The sequence below is a fragment of the Erinaceus europaeus genome, chromosome 3 (genome assembly GCF_950295315.1).
Source record: "Erinaceus europaeus chromosome 3, mEriEur2.1, whole genome shotgun sequence".
NCBI classification, from domain to species: Eukaryota; Metazoa; Chordata; class Mammalia; order Eulipotyphla; family Erinaceidae; genus Erinaceus; species Erinaceus europaeus.
Genome location: NC_080164.1, coordinates 172,568,639 through 172,591,040, shown reverse-complemented (window position 1 = coordinate 172,591,040; position 22,402 = coordinate 172,568,639). Strand labels below are relative to the sequence as shown.

Below are 22,402 nucleotides of genomic sequence, written 5' to 3'. Positions count from 1 at the left end.
TATGTATGGAAAAAAAAAAAAAAGAAAGAAAAGAAAAGAAATCAGCCCATAGTGGGTGAAGACCCTGCCAGGACAAAAAAAATTATATTTCTTTTTTTTTCCCTCCCCTCTTCCCTCCTCCCACCTTCACCCCCCACTCACCCCCTTTTCCTGCATGACCCACCCACTCCTTTTCTCAAGCTGAGAACACCCAGACCCTGAATTCGTTTTGAGATTTTAGAAATGTGTGTTGTCCTAGGGGAAGGTGCCAGAAAAAAAAAAAAAAGATTTTTTAATACTCCTAATGCTTTTTTCCTTTAGGGGTGCTTGATCGGTATGGGGGTGGGGTAAGCGGACAGAGTGGGCAGTCAACGTGGTCCTCAAGAATTGAGCAAGTGGGGCCAGGCCGTGGCGCACCTGGTTAGGTGCTCACAGGACAGTGCATGGGGACCCGGGTTCAAGCCCCTGGTGCCCAAATGTCTCTCTCCTTCCCTAACTCCCCTTCCCTTCTCAATTTCTGTCTCTATCCAATCATAAGTTGTTTTTTTTTTAAAAAAAAAAAGTATTATATATACTAAAAAGAAAAAAAAAAAAAGAATTGACCAAGTATTTTTACTGCCGTGGTCTTCAACAGCATCTAAAATACTGTCATCTGCCTCAATCCTAGAGTTAAAGAAACTGACGTAACAATATTTGTATTACCCCCTTTTATTTATTTATTTTTTATATTTATTTATTCCCTTTTGTTATCCTTGTTTTTATTGTTGTTGTAGTTACTGTTGTTGTCATCATTGGATAGGACAGAGAGAGATGGAGAGAGGTGGGGAAGACAGAGGGGGAGAGAAAGATAGACACCTGCAGACCTGCTTCACTACATGTGAAGCTAAGCCCCTGCAGGTGGGGAGCCGGGGTTCGAACCGGGATCCTTACACGGGCCCTTGCGCTTCACGCCACATGCAGTTAACCTGCTGTGCTACCGCCCGACTCCCTTATTTTTTTAATCAGAGGGGGGCATGTGGTGCTGGTTGAACACATATGTTATGTGGAAGTGCCTGGGTTCAAGCCCCCAGTTCACACTTGCAGGGGGGAAGCTTAAGGAGAGGTGAAACTTAAGAGGTGAAGCTTAAGAGAGGTGCTGCAGATGTCTCTTCTCTCCCCTCTCGGTTTTTCTCTTGCCTCTACCCTAAATAAATGAAATGAAATATTTTTAAAAAGGAAGGAAAACAAAGTTAATATTGAACCCCATCAGAAGTTTTTTTTTTTTTTTTTTTCAAAAGAGAGAGCAGGTAGTGTAGAAAATACTTGTTGAATACTCACCAAAGTGCAGTATTAGGTCAACATACTTAACATCTGCCTTATTTTAGAAACTCTTGACAGTTTTAAGGAGCTATTAACTACCACATAGCTAGAAAATGCATTGAGGTGGACGTGAAGCGTGGTCATTGGAAGCAAGTTGGCTGCAGGTAACAGGCTGGACATGTCAGGTTAGTGTATTAAATCAAGGAAGTTGAAATTGAAAATTGTTCTGTGTATGAGAATAATCACATTGAGCCGTGTGTGTGTGTGTGTGTGTGTGTGTGTGTGTGTGTGTGTGTGTAGGAAGCTCTTTGAGCATATGATTGAGTTGCTGCCAAGTTAAATGTTACTACTTGCAGCTTTGTCTTCTGTGGAGGTTTTTAATTTGTTAAGTAGATTAAAATCATCCGGTGTGCGGAACTATCCTGAGATATTAGCAAAGCTGTCGTTTGCGAGTGGCCTGGACTTGTGACTGTAGTTGGTTTTACATGCTGAGCACTTTAAAGGCTTCATAAAGTGGAAGGAGTCCTAATGAGAGACTACTGTCGTCTCAGTGAGGAAAGTGTAACGGGGTAGAAACAGGAGGAAAGGGAGTCGGGTGGTAGCGCAGCAAGTTAAGCACACGCGTTGCAAAGCGCAAGGACGGTTGTAAGGATCCCAGTTCGAGCCCCCGGCTCCCCACCTGCAGGGGAGTCGCTACACAGGCGGTGAAGCAGGTCTGCAGGTGTCTGTCTTTCTCTCCTCCTCTCTGTCTTCCCCTCCTCTCTCCATTTCTCTCTGTCCTATCCAACAACAACAATAATAACTTCAATAATAAAACAAGGGCAACAAAAGGGAATAAGTTAAAAAGAAAAAGAAAGGAAGAGAGAGAGAAAGAAAGAAAGAAAGAGGAGGAAAATAACTGGAAAGTGCCATGGAAGTGGACATTTGAGAAACAGGATTGGAAATGTCTTTTGGAATTCCGGTTTTGTGTGGAGCCAGGGCCTATATCGGTGTGCGTGGCTGCGGAGGATTCTTGGCGGTGGAATAGGTTCAGACGGAACTTGTTTAGCCAGGACATCATGGCTCATGAACTATATAATTTCCCCCTTAGCATCCAAGAGGCACTTGATGTTGGTCCCTTAGTAACACCTTGGTATACCTGTACAATAACAGTGTCGTATTGCTCGGGAAACTGAGGCTTAAGGAAACCCACTCAAGTTCATGGAGCTGGTCCCGCAGCGTTGAAGTGCAGACGTTGAAGTGCAGACGCAGAGCTGAGCCCAAAGCTGTTTCTGTGTCATCAGTGACTGCCTGTAGGGGGGAGCATGGCATGTGCAGGAAGTGGAGGCAGTAGTGTTTCAAGTTGTTTAACCTGAGATCAGAAAAACTGCAACTAAATCAACAAAGGGTTCCTGACTAGCTTGGCGATTTCTATTCCTTTTTTTTTTTTTTCCCTTTTGTGTAGTGTTGGGCACTGAGCACAGGGCCTTTCTACGATACCACTTGCGTCACCTCCCTGGCCAGATCTTTACTCTTTATTTTTCAGCAAGGGGTGGATACACCAAAGCATGTCTCCCTCCAGCATCCATGGAATCCCCTTGGTGCTACTCTGCAGTGCTGAGGGTCCCGGGGACCAGGGCGCAGTGGCAAGCACATTGCCTGCTGAGTCCTCTGCTGAGTCCTCTGCAGTCAGGATTATGCTAATTTAAGAGTGGGAGGGTCCATTGAGCAGGAGAGTTAGTTACAACCACTGGAGATGTCAGACTTGAAGTGAAGGTACTAATATTTGGAAGTTTGGAAATAGAGAGAGGAGAGAAGATGGAGACTCTAGAGGATGTACCAGCCCCTCCTTGTCTATGTTTTTCTCTTTGTTGCTGGGCTCTACCCCTCCAGGCTGACTTCTTCAGATAGAGGCAGACAGATGGGAGGGAGAGGGAAAGACAAGCACATCGTGGATCCTTCTTCTGCACAGTGGGGGCAGAGAAGGAACACTGTCCAGGTTTGCTATTTTGCTGGCCCCATGTTTTCTGAATATAGAGAATTGCACTGAACCTTTGAAAATATATTTTATTTTTATGTATTTGTTGGATATAGACATAAATTGAAAGGGCCAGGGGAGACATACAGAGGTAACTGCAGCCCTGCTCCATCACTCATGAAGCTCCTCTCCTGCGGGTGGTGGCTGGGGGTTTCCACTTGGGTCCTTCCCCACGGTAACTTGCACTTGCCCAAGTGCACCACCGCCCAGCCCCCTTGTTGAACTCTGTAAAGGCATTATTTTGCCAGAATGGGGAAAACCTTTTTTTATATGGCTTGTTTGCTGAATAGATGGCTTTTAATTTATTGTTGCTGATATTGACGTTGCTGTAATTTTTTATTTTCTCCATTTTTTGTTGAGGTGTTATACTCTGGATCTTTGTTTCGGGGTCGTCTTTTACTGTATTTTCTGTTGTGTTCTGTCTTGGTCTTTACATTAGGAATGAAACCTCTTCCTCCCAGTTATGCAATAATGTTTTATCTCGTTGCAGGAATAAAAGGGAAGCCATGCGTAAGTCCGAGTGCCAAGGGGGCGTGCAGTTGAGAAGCAGAGTGTCAGGTACCCAAGAGTTTTTTTCAAGCAGGGATGTGGGTTTTGTTACTAACACATTTTGTGATCCAGACAGATACAGGGTGAACTTACTGCTCTCATCTCTTTTCGTTGGTGGTGGTGCCCTACTTTTTCTAGGTAACTGTAATCAGAGGACGTCGGCAGGCACGCAAGTACAACAAAGGACTACCATTCAAGGAAGCAAATCCTCTTCATCATCGACAAGTTCTCCAGAGTCTGCAAGAAAACTTCATCCTCGTCCAAGTGATAAACTTAATCCTAAAACAATTAACCCGGTAGGTACAAAGACTTTTGTTAGTGTTGAGCTAGTGAGGAAGAAAGGTCACCTAGTCGTCATGATGAGAGACAGAGATCTATTGACATGTGGGGGTGAGTTTGCGAAGGAGAAGCTGGGGAGATTAGCCACCTTGTGTATATCCTGCCGCATTTATGGATGTTGCCCTCTAGACTATAAAATGAATTGTATATCAGCTTTATTTTCTAATTTACTATAGTTACTCCACTTCCTGTTACTCCGTTGTGAATGAAATGAATGAACTTGTGTTCAGTTGACACAGGATGGATTGCTTGCTTCCATGGTTACATAAAGATCTGAGCACCTCTCTTAGCTATATAAGTTAGCTCCATCAGAAACACTGACTGTACTACTAACTGCCTTTTCTCTTTGCTCGGTGATTTAATGAGATTCCACTGAGATTTGTGTGTGTAAACATGCCCAGTTGTAAAGCTAGCTTAGGGAACCCTTCACAGATGAATGCAGCTGTGCACCACTACCAGCTACTCGCCGCTTATTCACGCTAAGGGTGAGAGCTCTGGAAAGGGGATAATGAGAGTGACTGAGGCATTGATTTGGCGAGCAATAATACGGTGCAGACACTCAAACAAAGAAGATTGCAGCGAACTGTCTGAGGGAAGACGTGTGACTTTACACTTGAAAATTGAAATCTAGCTGAAGTATCTCTGTTTCTTCTTCCTGTTAATTTACACTGTCACTGTGAAGTTCTCTATTTCAAGAAGGTCCTGGTCGCTTCTCTTTTTATTATTAAATTAAAAAGTATTTATTCCCTTTTGTTGCCCTTGTTGATTTACTGTTTTTAGTTATTAATGTTGCCATCATTGTTGTTGGATAGGACAGAGAGAAATGGAGAGAGGAGGGGAAGACAGACACCTGCAGACCTGCTTCACCGCCTGTGAAGCGACTCCCCTGCAGGTGGGGAGCCAGGGGCTCAAACCGGGATCCTTATGCCAGTCCTTGCGCTTTGCACCACAAGTGCTTAACCCACTGCACTACAGCCTGACCCCTCCCCCCCATTGCTTCTTAACCTTGGCTTCTTTCCCTGGATTTAATTGAGGAAGCTTTTGGTGACACTTTCACTATCCCACCCTCTTTAAAGAAAAACGTTTTTTTTTTTTTTTTTTTTAAATTAATTTATTTATTTATTTTCCCACCGCCCAATCTCCATATCCCACCCCCTCCCCCGACAGCTTTCCCATTCTCTATCCCTCTGGGAGCATGGACCCAGGGTCATTGAGGGTTGCAGAAGGTAGAAGGTCTGGCTTCTGTAATTGCTTCCTCGCTGAACATGGGCGTTGACTGGTCGGTCCATACTCCCAGTCTGCCTCTCTCTTTCCCTAATAGGATGGGTCTCTGGGGAAGCTGAGCTCCAGGACATATTGGTGGGGTCTTCAGTCCAGGGAAGCCGGGCCGGAATCCTGATGACATCTGGAACCTGGTGACTGAAAAGAGAGTTAACATACAAAGCCAAACAAGTTGTTGAGCAACCATAGAAACAAAGCTTGGAATAGTGGAGAGGAAGTGTTAGGGGGATACTCACTGCAAACTCTAGTGTACTTCTGGTTTCAGGTATATATTTTGCAGTAGTTTATGGATACGTGTGAACATATGCTCTCTCTCACAGAAACTGGTGTATATCTAGGTTTTGGGACTTTGTTAGAAAGTGAACCACCTGAGATGAAATTAGAGTGTACTATGAAAGGAAAGGTCTCACCCGAGTAATGAAGCTGAAGCGTTGTCATTCCACACGTGTAGTCTCTGGACACAGTCTGAAGTGAAGCATGTTGAGGTGGCAATCGATGCGTTGGTTAGGTTGTGATCGGCAGATGCAATATTATTTGATATGGATTGGAAGAGGCATACGGGAAAGTGGGCCCTATCCAAGGGTTCCAGAACTGGGGGAAGTAGAGGCTTTATAGTGGAGATGTGAGGTTCCTGCTGTCTTAGGGTTCAAAAAGACAATCGATAGTTAATGTTATCATCACAATATTTGGTAATTTGGTTAACTTTGAAAAGTCCCTTTGTTAGGGTTTGCTGTACAGTACCTAGTATCTTGTATATATCTGTGCTATTGGTTGCTTCTGATCTACTTGGTCTAGGCTTTTGAGAGAGTCCGCATATCAAATACATAGCCTATATATTTAAAAGATTCAGTTTGTCTTTTGAGAAACTTTGAGACATACAATTGATTTCCCCCTCTCATATTAATTAACTACTGATTTATATGTCTACATTTTGCTAGGAGTGTACATAAACACCATTCCCACCACCAAAGGACTGTGACCCATCCCTCCCGCCTACTCCCACCCCCCACTGGCCCAGGAAGCTACATGTCTACCCCTCACCACTGGGTTTTTACTTTGGTGCCCTACTTATAATTTGATCAGGTCCTGCTTTTAGTTTCCCTTTCAGATCTTCTAAGTCAGCTTCTGTTGATGAGTGGGATCATCCCATACTCATCTTTATCTTTCTGACTTAGTTCACTTAACATAATTCCTTCTAGCTCTGTCCATGATGTGTCATGATGTCTTAACCTTGGCTTCTTTCCCTGGATTTAATTGAGGAAGCTTTTGGTGACACTTTCACTATCCCACCCTCTTTAAAGAAAAACGTTTTTTTTTTTTTTTTTAATTTATTTATTTATTTATTTTCCCACCGCCCAATCTCCATATCCCACCCCCTCCCCCGACAGCTTTCCCATTCTCTATCCCTCTGGGAGCATGGACCCAGGGTCATTGAGGGTTGCAGAAGGTAGAAGGTCTGGCTTCTGTAATTGCTTCCTCGCTGAACATGGGCGTTGACTGGTCGGTCCATACTCCCAGTCTGCCTCTCTCTTTCCCTAATAGGATGGGTCTCTGGGGAAGCTGAGCTCCAGGACATATTGGTGGGGTCTTCAGTCCAGGGAAGCCGGGCCGGAATCCTGATGACATCTGGAACCTGGTGACTGAAAAGAGAGTTAACATACAAAGCCAAACAAATTGTTGAGCAATCATGGACCCAAAGCTTGGAAAAGTGGAAAGGTAGTATTAGGGGGATACTCACTGCAAACTCTAGTATACTTCTGCTTTCTTACTTTGGTGCCATACTCCAAACTCAGTCAATTTCTGCTTTGCGTTTCTACTTCTTTTTTTTTTTTTTTTTTACATGCATAACATTTCCCAGATTCCCATTTAGCAATACAACCCCCACTATTTCATTCATCATTTTTCATGGACCTGTATTCTCCCCACCCACCCACCCACCCCAGAGTCTTTTACTTTGGTGTAATACTCCAATTCCATTTCAGGTTCGACTTGTGTTTTCTTTTCTAATCTTGTTTTTCAACTTCGGCCTGAGAGTGAGATCATCCCATATTCATCCTTCTGTTTCTGACTTATTTCACTCAACATGATTTTTTCAAGGTCCATCCAAGATCGGCTGAAAACGGTGAAGTCACCATTTTTTACAGCTGAGTAGTATTCCATTGTGTATATATACCACAACTTGCTCAGCCACTCATCTGTTGTTGGACACCTGGGTTGCTTCCAGGTTTTGGCTATTACAAATTGTGCTGCCAAGAACATATGTGTACACAGATCTTTTTGGATGGATGTGTTGGGTTCCTTAGGTTATATCCCCAGGAGGGGAATTGCAGGGTCATAGGGTAGGTCCATTTCTAGCCTTCTGAGAGTTCTCCAGACTGTTCTCCACAGAGGTTGGACCAATTGACATTCCCACCAGCAGTGAAGTGATGAGTTGTGGGGCTATGTGTAAGCTTGATAGAGCTTAGGGAGAACTCCCCCCATCCTTGGATGGAGGTCTGAGAAGGTACCCTCTTGTTAGTCTCTCTCAACCGAGGTGAGCAAAGGGGAGTAACTCAGACTTAGTTCTTTCCTTCTTGACTCTCAGGCCCACGAAACCTCACTGCCTCTCTTCATTAACTGCAGGCCACATGGCCACCTACTTTAAGATTCACTTACTCAAAGTTCACCTCACCTTCTGATCACAGAGGAGAACACACCTATCACACACTTCTAGCAGTGCCCTTTGATGTCCTTAATTTGCTTATCTTCTCTCTGTCTTGCCTTAACTGGTTCAACCCCTCTCCTCCCCTGACAGTAGTATTTATTGTATTCTCGTCATTTTTTTTTTTTTCAGTTTGGTGAACAGTCACGAGCCCCTTCTGCATTCGCTGCTATTTACTCTAAAGGAGGTATTCCTTGCAGGTAAAATCAATATATGTTACAGCTGACTATATTATTCAAAATAATTGAGTAAAATCAATACAGTGTTCAGTTTAAATGCATTGAAAATTTTATTTACAAGGAAGGTTGAAGTAAAAGTGACTTGCACATTGACTGTTAGATTGTTATAGATCTTGGGACAGTGTTGAAGAAAATCATTTCAATCCTGACGTCGGAGTATTGATAGATCTATAGTAAATCACCAGATAGTTTAAGGAGTTGAATGAATTAATTTCGAAAACAATTTCAGCACTCACTGACTGGGGTCAATTGCAGATAAATAATCCTCTTTCCTTTGTAAGCTGAAGGCTGACAGTTTTATTCAGTCATTTCATCATTTTTTTTTGAAATTACATTTCAAAAATAGGCTTATTGGAATTATATTGTTAATGAGTACATAAAACTGATGTGGCTTTCTTTTGATGCGGTTCTTGCTGCCTTCCTGGAGAGATATTAGACCTATTTTAAATAAAACAATACAAGGTTCTTATAAAGTGGTGTAATTTTGATATTTTGTTACCTAGAAGCAATCTAAGTAAATGGAGTTTTTAGCCTGTTCTGACTGATAATGAATTTCCTTTTCATGATGGAATTACAGCATTCTTTCTGTTGTCATTTTAAAGCTCAAGGAATGTAATTTTTAATAGTGTTTACATTTGCAAGATTATGAAAAATAGACTCATGATACATTCTTCAGCTTATTATTATGTCATCTTTGTATTTAGAACTGAAGTCCTACTTTAAGGTTCTTACGCTTCCATTTCAATCTTATTATTGGAGAAAGGCTTGGAGGTGATAAGTTCACTGTCATGATCGTAGTAATGCTTTAACGGATGTATTTATGTATCAAAACTTAATTGGGTTGGTGAAATAGCACCCTTGGATAGTGTGATGCTTTGCCACCTGTGTAACCCCGATTCAAGCCCAGGCCCCACCACACTGAAGGAAGCTTCCGTGCTGTGGTCTCTGTCTCTGGTTCTGTGTCTCTCTCCCCTGTTCTGTCTCTATCTTAAAGCACACACACCCTTGAATTGCATTCTAAATTTGTTCAATGTATTATTAGTTATATCTCAAGATAGTCTGTTATAAGCAATAACAATAATAGTAACCCTTATTCAAGGAGCTGCCACTTAGTCAGCTGCTTCAGCTCCCTGACTTCAGTCTCCTTCTCTTTATCAAGAATAAAAGCTCACTTGTCTTCAGACCATTAGTGTCAAGGTTATGTGGTCTGTATCTGGAAAGCAGTGTTCCTTGGAAAACAAAGCATTGCTTCTTTTTGTAACCTTTTGTTTGCATGTTTTATTTCCTATATTTATAATCTTAAATTAACTACTGAAATAGATGAAGTATATATAACATCTGCATTAAGATTCATAGATAACGGGGCCGGGCAGTGATGCACCAGGTTAAGTGCACATGGTGCAAAATGCAAAGACCTACAAAAGGATCCAGGTTCCAGCTCCCGGCTCCCCACCTGCAGGGGGTTCGCTTCACAAGTGGTGAAACAGGTATGCAGGTGTCTGTCTATCTTTCTCTCCCCTTCTCTGTCTTCTGATAACCCTGGAGAAAAAAAAAAGATTCACAGACAGCAACATGTTTATGTTCCAAAGCCATAGGTTAACACAGTGTAGGGGTGGGGCGGGGCAGGGCTGGCCAGACAACTCACTTGAACAGTGTGCCTGTTTTGTCATGAGCATGGCTCAAGTTAGAGCTTGGTCCCCAACACATTGGAAGACGCTTCTGTGCTGCACTAACTTTCCCCTTCTTTCTTTCTCTACTCTGTCCCTCTTTTCTAGTTGAAAAAGTTGGCCTGTGAAACCCCAATGACAAGAACACAAAAACCAAAACATATGAAACAAAAAGACAGTGGCTTTGGAGGTGACACTGAGGTGTTGAACTCTCGAACTCTCGAGCATCAGGTTCCTGAGTTTGGTCTCTGACATCAAATGCCAGGGTGATGGCTCTGGTTCTCTCACTAAAAAGCCAAAAGAAAATTGTCACACTCTTTGATTTTGCAACCAAACAATTTTGCCAAAAGAATGGAAACTTGTAGAGTTTATAGGGTTATAGATGTTTAATGTTATTTTTATTTTTATTTTTTTTTACCAGAGCACTGCTCAGCTCTGGATTTTGGTGGTTCGGGGTATTGAACCTGGGACTCTGGAGCCTTAGGCATGAGAGTATCTTTGCATAACCATTATGCTATCTACCCCCTGGTTGTTTTTATAATGTATATAAATCATGGTGTTTCTGCAAGTTGAAAAATAATTCTCATGCAGTTGTGTACTGTAAAAGTGTGTACATATAAAACTTACATGTTACAAAGTAATTCTGATAATGTGCTCTGGATAAAGTGTATCTGTGTGTGTGTTTGTGTAGTGCATATATATTTGTTAGTCACTGATTGATACTGCATTTTATTATATAATATAATAAATAATATAATAATAATAATTAACACTGACTAGTGTCTTATTACAGTCTCTGTCTTCTATATTTTAGGTTGGTCCATGGTTCGGTAAAGCACAGATTACAGTGGGACTGTCCTCCTGAGAATCTTCCATTTGATCCTCTTCTTATTACTTTAGCTGAGGTAAATAAGCCCTGCTGTCTCCTCAATGTTTCCAGAAATTAAATCTTTTACATTTTCATTTCACGTTATTTAGTAGCTCAGCAGTAGAGCTCATTCTTTACTTTTGATAGAATGGGCATTAAACACCACACTCCTTAGAAACAAATCATGATTGGTATACGCTGATTAGAAGCAGACTAGTCTGCTTTGTAAACGTGAAATTAATCTACATAAGGGTTTGCAGATGAGCGACTGAAACTGATTCGAAAAACATTCTCTAGTTTACTGCCATTTAGAATTGAAGCTCTGCTGTGAGCTATGCTCCCCTCCCCATTCTAATCTAATTGTTGCTAAGAATGTAAAAAAGTAAAATGAAAATCAATAGTTGCTAGAGTTCTTGTTACTAAAGAAACAGTAATGGGACCAGGTTGTGGCTCACCTGGTTGAGCACACATGTTACAATGTGAAAGGACCCAGGTTTGAGCCCCTGATCCCCACCTGCAGGGGGAAAGCTTTGCAAGTGGTGAAGCAGTGTTGCAGGTGTCTCTCTTTTTCTCTCCCTCTCTATCATCCCCTTCCCTCTTGACTTCTGCCTGTTTCTATCCAATAAATAAAGATAATTAAAAAGAAAGAAAAGGAAACAGTCATGAAGTTGAGTATAGGGCCTGGCAGTGGCACACTTGGTTAAGCGCACATGCTACAATGTGCAAGGGATCTGGGTTCAAACTCAGCCCTCACCTGCAGGGGAAAAACTTCCTGAGAGATGAAGCAGTGCTGCAGGTCTCCCTCTCTGTCTCTGTCTTCCTCTCCCTCTCCCCCCTTCTCTCCCTCTCTCTTCCTCTTTCTTCCCCTCTCTCCTTCTCTTCCTCTCTCTCCCTTTATCCCTCTCTCTGTTTCCCCCTCCCCACTGGACATAAGTAAACAAAATATTTTAAAAGTTACTAAGTTTAAAAGTTAATAAGTTTACTGTCATGTTTGAGATTATGATTTTACTGCATTTTAAGCAGTAATGTGTGAGAAGATGTTTTTGAACTAATCAAATCAGGAGAGCATCAGTGGCTTCAGTTTAGACTTCTATTAGATAGAGGTGAGCAGTAGTATATATGCTGGCACTCCCGTGGACTGGATCCAGCCAGGAGGCAAGTCACCGATCCTCCCTCACCAGCTTAAGGGCTTCACTGATCAGAAAGGAGGCATCGGGGAGTATTTTGGTACAAACACTCATTTATTTGAAGGTGGGTTTGGGTTTATATAGAAAGTTAAACAAAGAACATTTTCAAATACGTCAGAAATTACAGGTTTCTTAAAGGTCAGCTTGCCCCTATGGTAAGGGGCTGGTATGACAAGAATTGATGCGATACATAAAGGTCAAGACAGTTAGTCTCCATGATGCAGGCACTTTAATTATCCAAAGGCATTTGAGGGAAGCATAGGGGTTAAACCAATAAGGTGAGATAGAAGAAAAACAAGGCTTGATGTAAATCATAGATATCAAAGGGCACAAGGAAATAAGACTTTGGGGGTTTCTCTGTCTGGTGCTGGGGAGGTATATGATAGAGTGTGTTCTCCTTTGTGGTCAAAAGGTGAAGTGGATGTGTGAACTTTGAGTGACTTTCATGAACTTTGAGTGACCCTTAAAGCAGGCAACCATTGGCCTGTTAGCAGGGAGAGACTTAAGTGTGAGAGGCCTGTAGGATTTCTGTGAGCTTGAGAGAGTAACAAGGAGAAACTGAGTCTGGGAGATTTTTCCCTCTTGGCTCATCTCTATGAGGAGAGAAGCTAACAAGTGGGGAGTCTTTCCAGACCTCCATCCAAGGATGGGAGAGCTTCCCTAAGCTCTACCAAGCTTTCACATAGTCCTACACATAGACACGTGTACTCAACAATGTATAGTGTGCTGTGTCTTGTAGGAAACCAGTACTAACTCCTTAAATGCCCTTCTGCAGAATTAGCCAAGGTTGTGTCTATATCCTATTTTAATCAGAATATCAGGTGGGTGGTTATTATTGAAGATTTTTTAAAAAAATATTTATTTATTCCATTTTGTTGCCCTTGTTGTTTTTTATTGTTGTAGTTATTATTGTTGTTGTCGTTGCTGGATAGGACAGAGAGAAATGGAGAGAGGAGGGGAAGACAGAGAGGGGGAGAGAAAGATAGACACCTGCAGACCTGCTCCACTGCTTGCGACTCCCCTGCAGGTGGGGAGCCAGGGCTCGAACCAGGATCCTTATGCCGGTTCTTGTGCTTTGTGCCACCTGCGCTTAACCCGCTGGGCTAACGCCTGACTCCCTATTATTGAAGGTTTAATAAAAACTACTAGTATTCATATTATTTAACATGCTAAGAAAAAATATGGGCAGAGTCGTAATTAGTTTGGAGTGCATCGCTGATAATCCTGTAGGTTTCATCTCGAGTTAAAGAGGAAAAAAAGGAGACGTCTCATAAAGGAAAGTGCATGGGATCTGGAAATGGACAGACCTGCATTCTTATCCCAACTCTGAATTCTTTTAGTTCTGTGGTTCTAGCTGAACCTTGACTTGATTAACAGTAAAATATAGATCCAGCTAACATATGTTTATAAGGTTACTCCTTAGTGCCAGAGGATGCGTTAAATGCTTAATTGTATCTTGTTCTTACAATTGTCGTCAGGATTCAGGGTTAGGTGGTAGGGCATTTGGTTAAGAGAACATGTTACTATGAGTAAGAACCTGAGTTCAAGCCCCTAGTCCCTGCCCACACAGCGGGAAACTTCCTAAGTCAGGCGTTCCTGCAAATGTCTTTCTCTCATTCCATCTTTCTTTCTCCCTGTCTATATCCTATAAAATAAAAATAAAACATTGTTATCAGGGTAAAGTAATTTAGGTTATAGAATCAGGTGTATAAAGTATATGAATATGAAAATAGTGTTGAGAGACCATTTGACCAGTTGTCTTATATTTAAAGTTTTAAGTATTTGCTTTTTAAAAGTTATTGATCATTTTTTCATCACTGTTAACAAGTCAGTAAGATCTGGGTGGTGGTGCACCTGGTTGAGTGCACATGTTATGAGCTAGGGGTTCAAGCCCCCAGTCCCCACCTGCAGAGGGGATGCTTCCTAAGTGGTAAAGCAGTGCTGCAGCTCTCTCTATCTCCTCTCTTGATTTCTCTGTCCAACAAATAAATACACAGTAATAACAAGTCGCTAAGTTAGCACACCCCCATTTAACAATAGGGAAGTACTGACAAAACCGCCACTGTTGAGAGTCACCTCACCTTTGACCTGAGATTCCATGTCTGGTAATTGGGCAGGATAACAATACTCCTAAGATAATAGAAGAACCTCTGTTCCAAAGTGGTGTTAGTGTGTTTGGTAATAGTTTTCAGAAGTGTGACAGCATCCAGAAAAAGAAGAAGAATCGTTTGGAAGCAGGAGGATAAATTGGTTGAAGATTGGTATTTTCTGGCATGACTTTATAGCTAATTACACCTATTCATGGGCATTAATATGAATAATGAGTTCAAGTAAGTGACTAGATCATCACTTTTGCCTTTATTCCCTTTTGCTGCGCTTTTTTTATTGTTGTTGTTATTGATTCCGTCGTTGTTAGGACAGGGAGAAATGGAAGAGGGGAGGGTGAGATGGGGGGAGAGACAGACAGACACCTGCAGACCCGCCTGTGAAGCGACTCCCCTACAGGTGGGGAGCTGGGGTCTCAAACTGGGATCCTTACACCAGTCCTTGCGCTTTGCGCCACATGTTCTTAACCCACTGCGCTACTGCCATACTCCCAACTTTGGCCTTTTTTATTTCCCTTGTCTTTCTGGGAAGAATTAGATGACTCTTTAATCTGGAGTCAGTGTGACTAGTTAAGTTGTGAAAGAATGTCAACTAATATTGGTTGATCTTTTACCAGAGCATTAGTCTGGCTTGTAGTGCCAGGAATTGAACCTAGGACTTTGAAGCTTCAGGCATGAAAGCTTACATATGTGACCATATGCCCTCTCCCTCACCCACCATTTGATAATTCGTAATGTATTTTGCCGGGCTGAGCTTCACTGACGGGAGACAGGTGGCCCGGGACTCATGGTTGAGCTGTACACAGTATCTCTTTATTCATGCAGGATGCAGTACAATCTAAGCCAAGCTATGCTAAAACTAAAAACTAAATTAAACTAAAAACACAATCCTATATATACTCCCCAAGTAGGGCGGAAACAGGATGTGATGTAGAGAGGATGGAGAGAAAAGTGACTGGTGAAAATCGGTGTGACAAGGAGAGGGGGCGGAGCAGGCGAGAATTCTACCACTGAACCACCAATGCCCTGGAGGGAGGGTGGTGCTTAGTTAGTGATTTATGTAAATAGACCGCAGCTTTGAGTGGGATCAGACCAATGCCAGGCAGGCATGCTGGTGCTTAGTTATGTAAATAGAATACAGTGTTAAGCAGGGGGGATTAAACCAAATGAAACAGAAGGGGTTTTTAGAAGCAGAATTAGAAGCATACCAACAGTATTTAAGGCTAAGAACTCACTGAACATGTAAGCCATGATAAAGGCAGAGGGTGTGGTGACGATGCGGAGGGGGTTATATATTGTAGACTGCTTTGCTGTGCTGTTAGACAGTGTTAAGGTGTCTATACAAACTACCTTTGCTCTTCTCTTTTCCTTTTTGTTTTTTCTTTTTTGATTGCTTTCTTCGTTTTTACTTTTTACTCCATAGAGGGAGAGGGTAGAGATTCTTTCTGCCTCATGTATGCCCTCTACTCTTTTTTTTTTTTTTTTGTAAAATTTTATATATTATTGGATAGAGACAGAGAAGGAGAGATGGGGGTGGGGGAGATAGAAAAAGAAAGAGACACCTGCAGCACTGCCTCACCACTTCTGAAGCTTCCCCCTGCATTTGGGGACCAGGGTCTTGAACCCGGGTCCTTGCACACTGTAGTGTGTGCACTTAACCAGGTGCACCACTGCTTGGCCCCCTGCCCTCTGCTCAGTACTTGCTCAGTTTATTGAAATCCTAGTAATTACTGGAATCATATATTGTCATCAGAAACAATAGTAATACTTGATTGGTACTTAGACATTCAAGGATTAAAGTTTTCAGTTAGTGGCATATTGTAATGAGTAGCGAATCTTCGAGCTTTCATTTACTTGTTTTCATCTTTGACAGGGGCTGAGAGAGACTAGACACCCATTCACGTTTGTGTCCAAGGAGGGTTTCAGAGAATTACTTTTAGTCCAAGGTGCTCCTGAAAAAGCCGTGCCTTTGCTCCCTCGATTGATTCCTGTGCTGAAGGCTGCTCTGGTATGTCGTCCTTTTTTTTTTTTTTCTTTTTAACCAGAGCACTGCTCAGCTCTGGTTTATGGTGGTGTGGGAATTGAACCTGGGACTCTGGAGCCTCAGGCATGAGAGTCTGTTTGCATAGCTGTTGTGCTATCTAACTCCACTGATGTGTTGATCTTTCTCTTCCTCCAAAATACATAAAAATTAGTCCTCTCCTTGTGATTTTGATGGGCAGAATTATACTCTAGTTACTTAGGACTAGATTATTACTTAGTTGAGGTAACCCTGCATAGGATGTGTACTAGAGGTAAAAAAGGAGATTTGAATCGAAGTGATTTGAAATAATGAGTTACAAGTCAGTCTTTCTTTATGCGCTATTTTATTTTAGTTAATATTTTTGCCAAGCTGAAAGTTTGTTTCTTGCTTTAGCTATTTTGCATTGAAGTTTAGTTTTTATTTTTTTAAGATTTTAAAAAAAATATCTATTTCCTTTTTGTTGCCCTTGTTTTTTTATTGTTGTTATAGTTGTTGTTGTTACTGATGTCGTTGTTGTTAGATAAGACAGAGAGAAATGGAGAGAGGAGGGGAAGACAGAGGGGGAGAGAAAGACAGACACCTACAGACCTGCTTCACCACCTGTGGATCGACCCCCCTGCAGTTGGGGAGCCGGGGACTCGAACTGGGATCCTTATACCGGTCCTTGTGCTATGTACCACGTGCACTTAACCCGCCACACTACCACCGGACTCCCTGAAGTTTACTTTTTAAATGATGTTTTATTGATTTCCTTCTCCTTTTGAATGGGCAGTCTTAGTTCATTTCCCTGCTTCGTCTTTCTTCTAATCCATTCTCCATTCCCCTTTTCCTCTTTCCCTTCTTACCCCGATACCTTTAACCAACCACTTGCACAGGTTCATTCTGATGATGAAGTGTTTGAGAGAGGACTGAATGCGCTGGTCCAGATAAGCGTCACTGTCGGTCCTTCTCTAAACGACCATCTAAAGCATCTGCTTACAAGTGTAAGTATCGAGAAGATTAGAGAATGGCTGTGTATGTGTCATGCATCCTCTGTATCTCTGCATATTTTTTCCAATTAATTACTACATGCTTCAGAACAAAAAAGTTGTAAGTAATATTCCAGTGAGCATATATGTCCCATAAACTTTTCTATTCAGTCTTCTGTCAAGGGCATTGTGGTTGTTTCCAAAATTTTTGTTCTTGTGAGTAAAGCCACTATGCTCAGCAATCAATAAGAAAAATTGTGTCTTTTGGGATAAAGTGGATGGTATTGAAGAAGATTGTGCTTAGTGAAGGAAGGAGGTGGACAACTGCTGAATGGTTTCACTCAGATGCTGAATATAGAGAACTGAACGCAACAAATGTGGAAACAAATGTCAGCCTGTATCCAAGACTGGGAGAACTAGTGTGGGGATCTACAGGGCTGGGGATCGGGACACAGACCTTTGTTTGGTGATGGGAGTGATGAGAAGGGAAAGACCTAAAAATAGAGTAACTAAAAATCAGAAGTTTTTGAAAAAAGAAAAACAAAAGTTGTCTATTTGAAATATGGGGGGGAAAAAAAACAAGTTCTAATGGATAGCACTTACATTTTTTGATGGAAAACACCTACATAAGCAGAATTTAGATTTTTAATACAAAACAAAAGTTGAATGGGCAAGTATTAATAACAGTATAGTGACATTATGCTCATGTCGGTTAGCTGTGAGCTGTAAGAACATTTACACACTCTTGTTTCATTCCATTTTGCCTCTTGATGGTGAGACTTTCCTGTTCCCTGTAGCTTAACTCTTATCCCAGCGATACTGTGGGACACTGCAGCTCAGGAGGTCGCCAAAGTCACCCTTTTGCTAGAAGGACTCAGAACATGGAAGGCTATTACTTACTGTAACCGTTTACTCAGCATCAGGAAACATTTAAATCGGCAGAGGGGAGTGGTGCATAGAGCAAGAGACGGAGTGGCGTTTCAGGCTTCTCTCTCCCAGTAGAGTTGTTCTGGCAGTGCTAGCTTCTCCCAGCAGTGATGGGTAGCAACAGTCATGGATTACAGCCGGCCACCTGAGCTTTGGTTTCCAGGCTACTTATTACACAGGCATGAATGGTTACCTACCTGCATGGTTGACCGTACTCACCAGTATAGCTATAGCTGATTTTTAAATTTCAGTCATTATTCGCTAAAAGAAGTCTTGAAGTAGGGACCAGGCAGTGGCGCATCTGGTTAAGTGTACACATTACAGTGTGCAAGGACCCAGGTTCAAGTCCATGGTCCCTACTTGCAGGGGGAAAGCTTCACAAGTGGTGAGGCATGGCTTCAGGTGTCTCTCTGTCTCTTTTCTCTCTCTCCCTCCCTCCCCACTGAATTTCTCTCTCTTTGTCCAATAATAAATAAAATAATTTATTTAAAAAAAATAAGTCTTGAAATATAAACTAAAGTGGTATCAATATATTTGCTGTACAGTAAAGGCTCATTGATGTGGTTTTATGTCAATCTCTAGTGGAGTTTTACTTCTGTTTGGAGTGAATATTGTTCATTGTCCTAATAATCTCTCTAACCTTGGTTTAAAAGCTTTCCAAGAGACTAAGGGACAAGAAATTCAAGGAGCCAATCACCAGTGCATTACAAAAACTAGAGCAGCATGGTGGAAGTGTAAGTAGACCATCATTTCCTTAAGTCTGATAGTTATTTTTAGTCATATTGCAAAACAGACTACATATTCTATACATTGTTTAACTTGAGCCGTAAATATCTAAGTCACTCAGTTGTTTGTAAGCACTGGAGTAGAGACCCAAGATGTGTTCATGTGAGCCTGTATATATATGTTCACTGTCTCTACTTTGGCCCTCCATTTGGTACACTTTTTTTTTCTTCAATTGTTTTTGTTTTGAACATTGGCCAGGAAACCAAGGAGAGCTCATTGATGAAAGTTTTTTTTTTTCCCTTGGCTCCTTTGCCATCCTCAGTCTGTCCCTCACTAAAGATTGCTTCTCAGATGGCAGTGCTGTGGTATCAGCCAGTGCACATGATCTCAGGCCTGTGCACATGAAGTTAACTCAGTTAACTATTCTTACTTGTAAGAACATGCAGGAAGATTGTGTAGGAATGTGGCGATTTTATTACTATCTGAATGGTGTTAAAAAAAAGTTAATGGCCTTTTTTTATCATTTGGAATAGTGCTCAGATAATCTAGTTCTGGAAATAGCTCCCTAGAGCAGCAATATAGTTCTGATTTGAAGATAGCGTCTTGCCAATTCTTAGAAATGATAGAATTTCGTGATCACAACACTGCAGAACTTTATTAAATTAGCTAATTGTAAAGAAAACGTGTGATGGTGTATATTTTTTAAAAAGCAGATTGCAGTGACATGTTATGTTATTTGCATGGTGAATGCCAAGAATAAAGTCTGAAGAGGAAGTAAGCCCGCTAAACTACTAGATTATGGTTTATATTTTGTGTGAGTCTCAGACAGATGGTTTGCAGTCACACTCTTTTCTTGAGATGTATAAAAACATCCCCATGCCAATTCAAAGTCCCTCTTGAGCAGAAAGGACACTCCTCTTGCTTGCAAATGTGCTGGATGCTCTAAGATTTGAAATGCAAAATGGATTTGCTCTTCCCTCCCCTGTGATATACACAGTGAACAGTCAGGAAATTGGGTGACTCAGCTTTCCATATGAAACTCTCCCCAGGTGGGTTTTGCATATCCTGTGGAGTGGGTGTGAAGAATGGGGCAGATGGAGAGGGGCAGGCCTGGCAGTTAAGATTTCCTGAGTATGCTTGAAAGTAAATAGTATTTAAAACTGTCACTCTGAAATTTGGAGCCAGGAGCACAGCAGCGAAGTTGACCAGTCTAGCATCCCAGAGATAGCCAACCCATTCCTGCTCTATCTCATTAGTTTTGAATGGCACCAATAGAGAATTTTTGAAGATTTTGAAATTTATAATGATCACTGAGACTATTCCAATGTTTTCTTTTCTTGTTTCCTTTTTTCTCTTACATTATTGATGTGAATTGCACTAGAAATTACAACTACATTGTCATAGACTCCCTTGGCTTAACTATTATTGTGCTTGCTTTTGGTACTTTTTATTCCTTTGTGAAAGTGAACAGTAGCCCTCTTTCTCTTTTAAAAACTTGCTGCTTAAACATCTTCCTCTTTAAATAAAATTACAAGAAAATGTAAATCACTATAGTTTTACATCTCAGGACTTGGAGATATCACAGTAACATGGCGTCTCAACTGATCAGTTGCACACCTGCCTTAAACTGGAAGTTCATTTAATTTTAATTAAATTTCTATTTGATCTGTATACTTGTATTAGAAAAGGCACACATTTCCTCACACTGTTACCTTTGAGCCACATGAGAATTTATAATATGTTAACCTATAATAAGGTACTTGTTTAGATATAGAACCCATTTAAACTTCAGTGTAACCCTCACATGCAGGCAGGGTATGTCGTATTTGTAAATAGTATGTTATTAGTCGCCTTTGAAGATTTAGAAACTGAGGCACTAAATATTTAACTCCAGATTTGACTGTAAAGTGACTGGCAGAAGCTGTATTCAAATACTGATGGTCTAATTCTTTAGCCACTTCTGCAGTTAAATATTTTTCGATTGCAATAGGAGACAACATCTTATTTATCTCAGAAGAAATACGTCTCTCAGTCCATTTCACTATCCATTTTTTGTTACTGTTTTGAATTGTGGATACTTCTTAAGGCGTGTGTCTGCAAATAGCTGTCTGCTAGGGCAGCCTTGAATAACACTAATAAAGCTACTCTTCTCTCTCTCTCTCTCTCTCCATAGGAAAGTCTTATCATCATCAAATCTAAAATTCCCACATACTGTTCAATCTGCTGTTGAATACGGAGCCAACAAACATCTTACTAGATCCGACAGATGCTAAATACTGACACTGGTATCTCTGGAGCTTTCCAGGTTCATTTCCTGTTCATTCTTTTGAAATCACAGCTAACATTCATTATTTCCTGGCTTAAGATGAGCGTCCACGATCCCACTGAATCATAGTAAGTTATTATTCGTCAACAGAAAAACAAAGAGTGGTGATGATGGAAAGCTATTAAAAACAGTTCTTTACTAGGACAGTTTTGTGGGATATGTTTCTTATATGTTTATGGTTTCTGAACAGTCAGTCCAGGGTTTACAATAGATGTGTTTGTATGTTCATTTTCTAGGGCCTTTTGTTTATAAGAACCCCCTTGGGTGGGGGGGGGTCAGTTTATAGCTGTGCACTTAGACACTTTGAATTTTATATTAAGATTTGTAAAATTCAAAATAGTGGGCAAAATTCTGAGAATTAACTTAAAATTTTCACTTGTAAACATGTTTTTTTTTTTAATGTAGAGTGCTTGGAGAGATTTATTTCCAGAGTATTCTGGTTTATGAGGTATATTTTAAATGTGTGAATTCTCATGTTTACTGCAGCCCTTAAAAAACTACCTAAGCTTGAGGTGTTAATTGTATTTAAGTAAATTTATTTTTGTATTTCATAGTCTCAGAATACTAAAGATCCTCATATTTGGTACATGCATATTATTCATAAATTAAAATCTTAAAAATTAAGTGCTTTCACTGTTTTTTTTTTGCTTATGTTTACTCATTTAAAATAAAAAAAAACAATTTACAGATATCAGTCTCGAGTATTGATGTAGAACTTCAGTTGGGTTTATTTACAAAAAAAGAGTGGAAGAAAAGAAATAAAAACCAGGCATGTGACCTTTCCTGTCTTAGGCAGGCTTGAGTACACACAGGAAAGCCAGAGCAGAGCAGCACGGAGTGGGTGGAAGTGACAGGTGACCTTTTCTTCAGTGGACCATTGATACTATCTCCCTGGCTCCCACAAGTCCTTGGGATGGCCTCTCTGCAGCTCTGGTTGCAGATTCAACCTCCCAGCTGTAAATGAAGAATCCTGATTGCCAAACTGCCTCCCCTCCCCCGCAGGGCATTTGTCTTGTCAGGTCTCTACTCACTCAAACCACGTTATTATCTAAAGTCACTGGCTGCCTTCCGATGGCCTTGTTTTTTGCTATTCTGCACTGCACTCAGTACTACCCAAAGATAAAGAAAACATTTTTGGAAGCTCGACGGTAGCTCAGTGGGTTAAACGCACGTGGCGCAAAGAACAAGGACCAGCATAAGG

At 41.2% G+C, this 22,402-nt stretch overlaps 1 protein-coding gene across 3 annotated transcripts in view; it reads left to right on the top strand.

Moving 5' to 3' along the window:
- The window catches only part of PACRGL (parkin coregulated like), a 22,779-nt gene extending 1,434 nt beyond the window's left edge, over positions 1-21,345 (top strand). Inside the window, exons 2-9 of one of the 3 annotated variants that reach the window (XM_060188278.1) lie at positions 3,786-3,853; positions 3,983-4,140; positions 8,298-8,365; positions 10,886-10,976; positions 16,105-16,239; positions 17,130-17,237; positions 18,803-18,883; positions 21,049-21,345. In XM_060188278.1, coding sequence (XP_060044261.1) covers positions 3,802-3,853; positions 3,983-4,140; positions 8,298-8,365; positions 10,886-10,976; positions 16,105-16,239; positions 17,130-17,237; positions 18,803-18,883; positions 21,049-21,105 — 750 coding nt within the window. In that variant the 5' untranslated portion in view covers positions 3,786-3,801 and the 3' untranslated portion in view covers positions 21,106-21,345. Of the gene's footprint in view, positions 1-3,779; positions 3,854-3,982; positions 4,141-8,297; positions 8,366-10,885; positions 10,977-16,104; positions 16,240-17,129; positions 17,238-18,802; positions 18,884-21,048 lie in introns of all 3 variants that reach the window. The other 2 variants (XM_060188277.1, XM_060188279.1) reach the window with 2 other exon arrangements.
- The last annotated feature ends 1,057 nt before the right edge of the window (positions 21,346-22,402 follow it).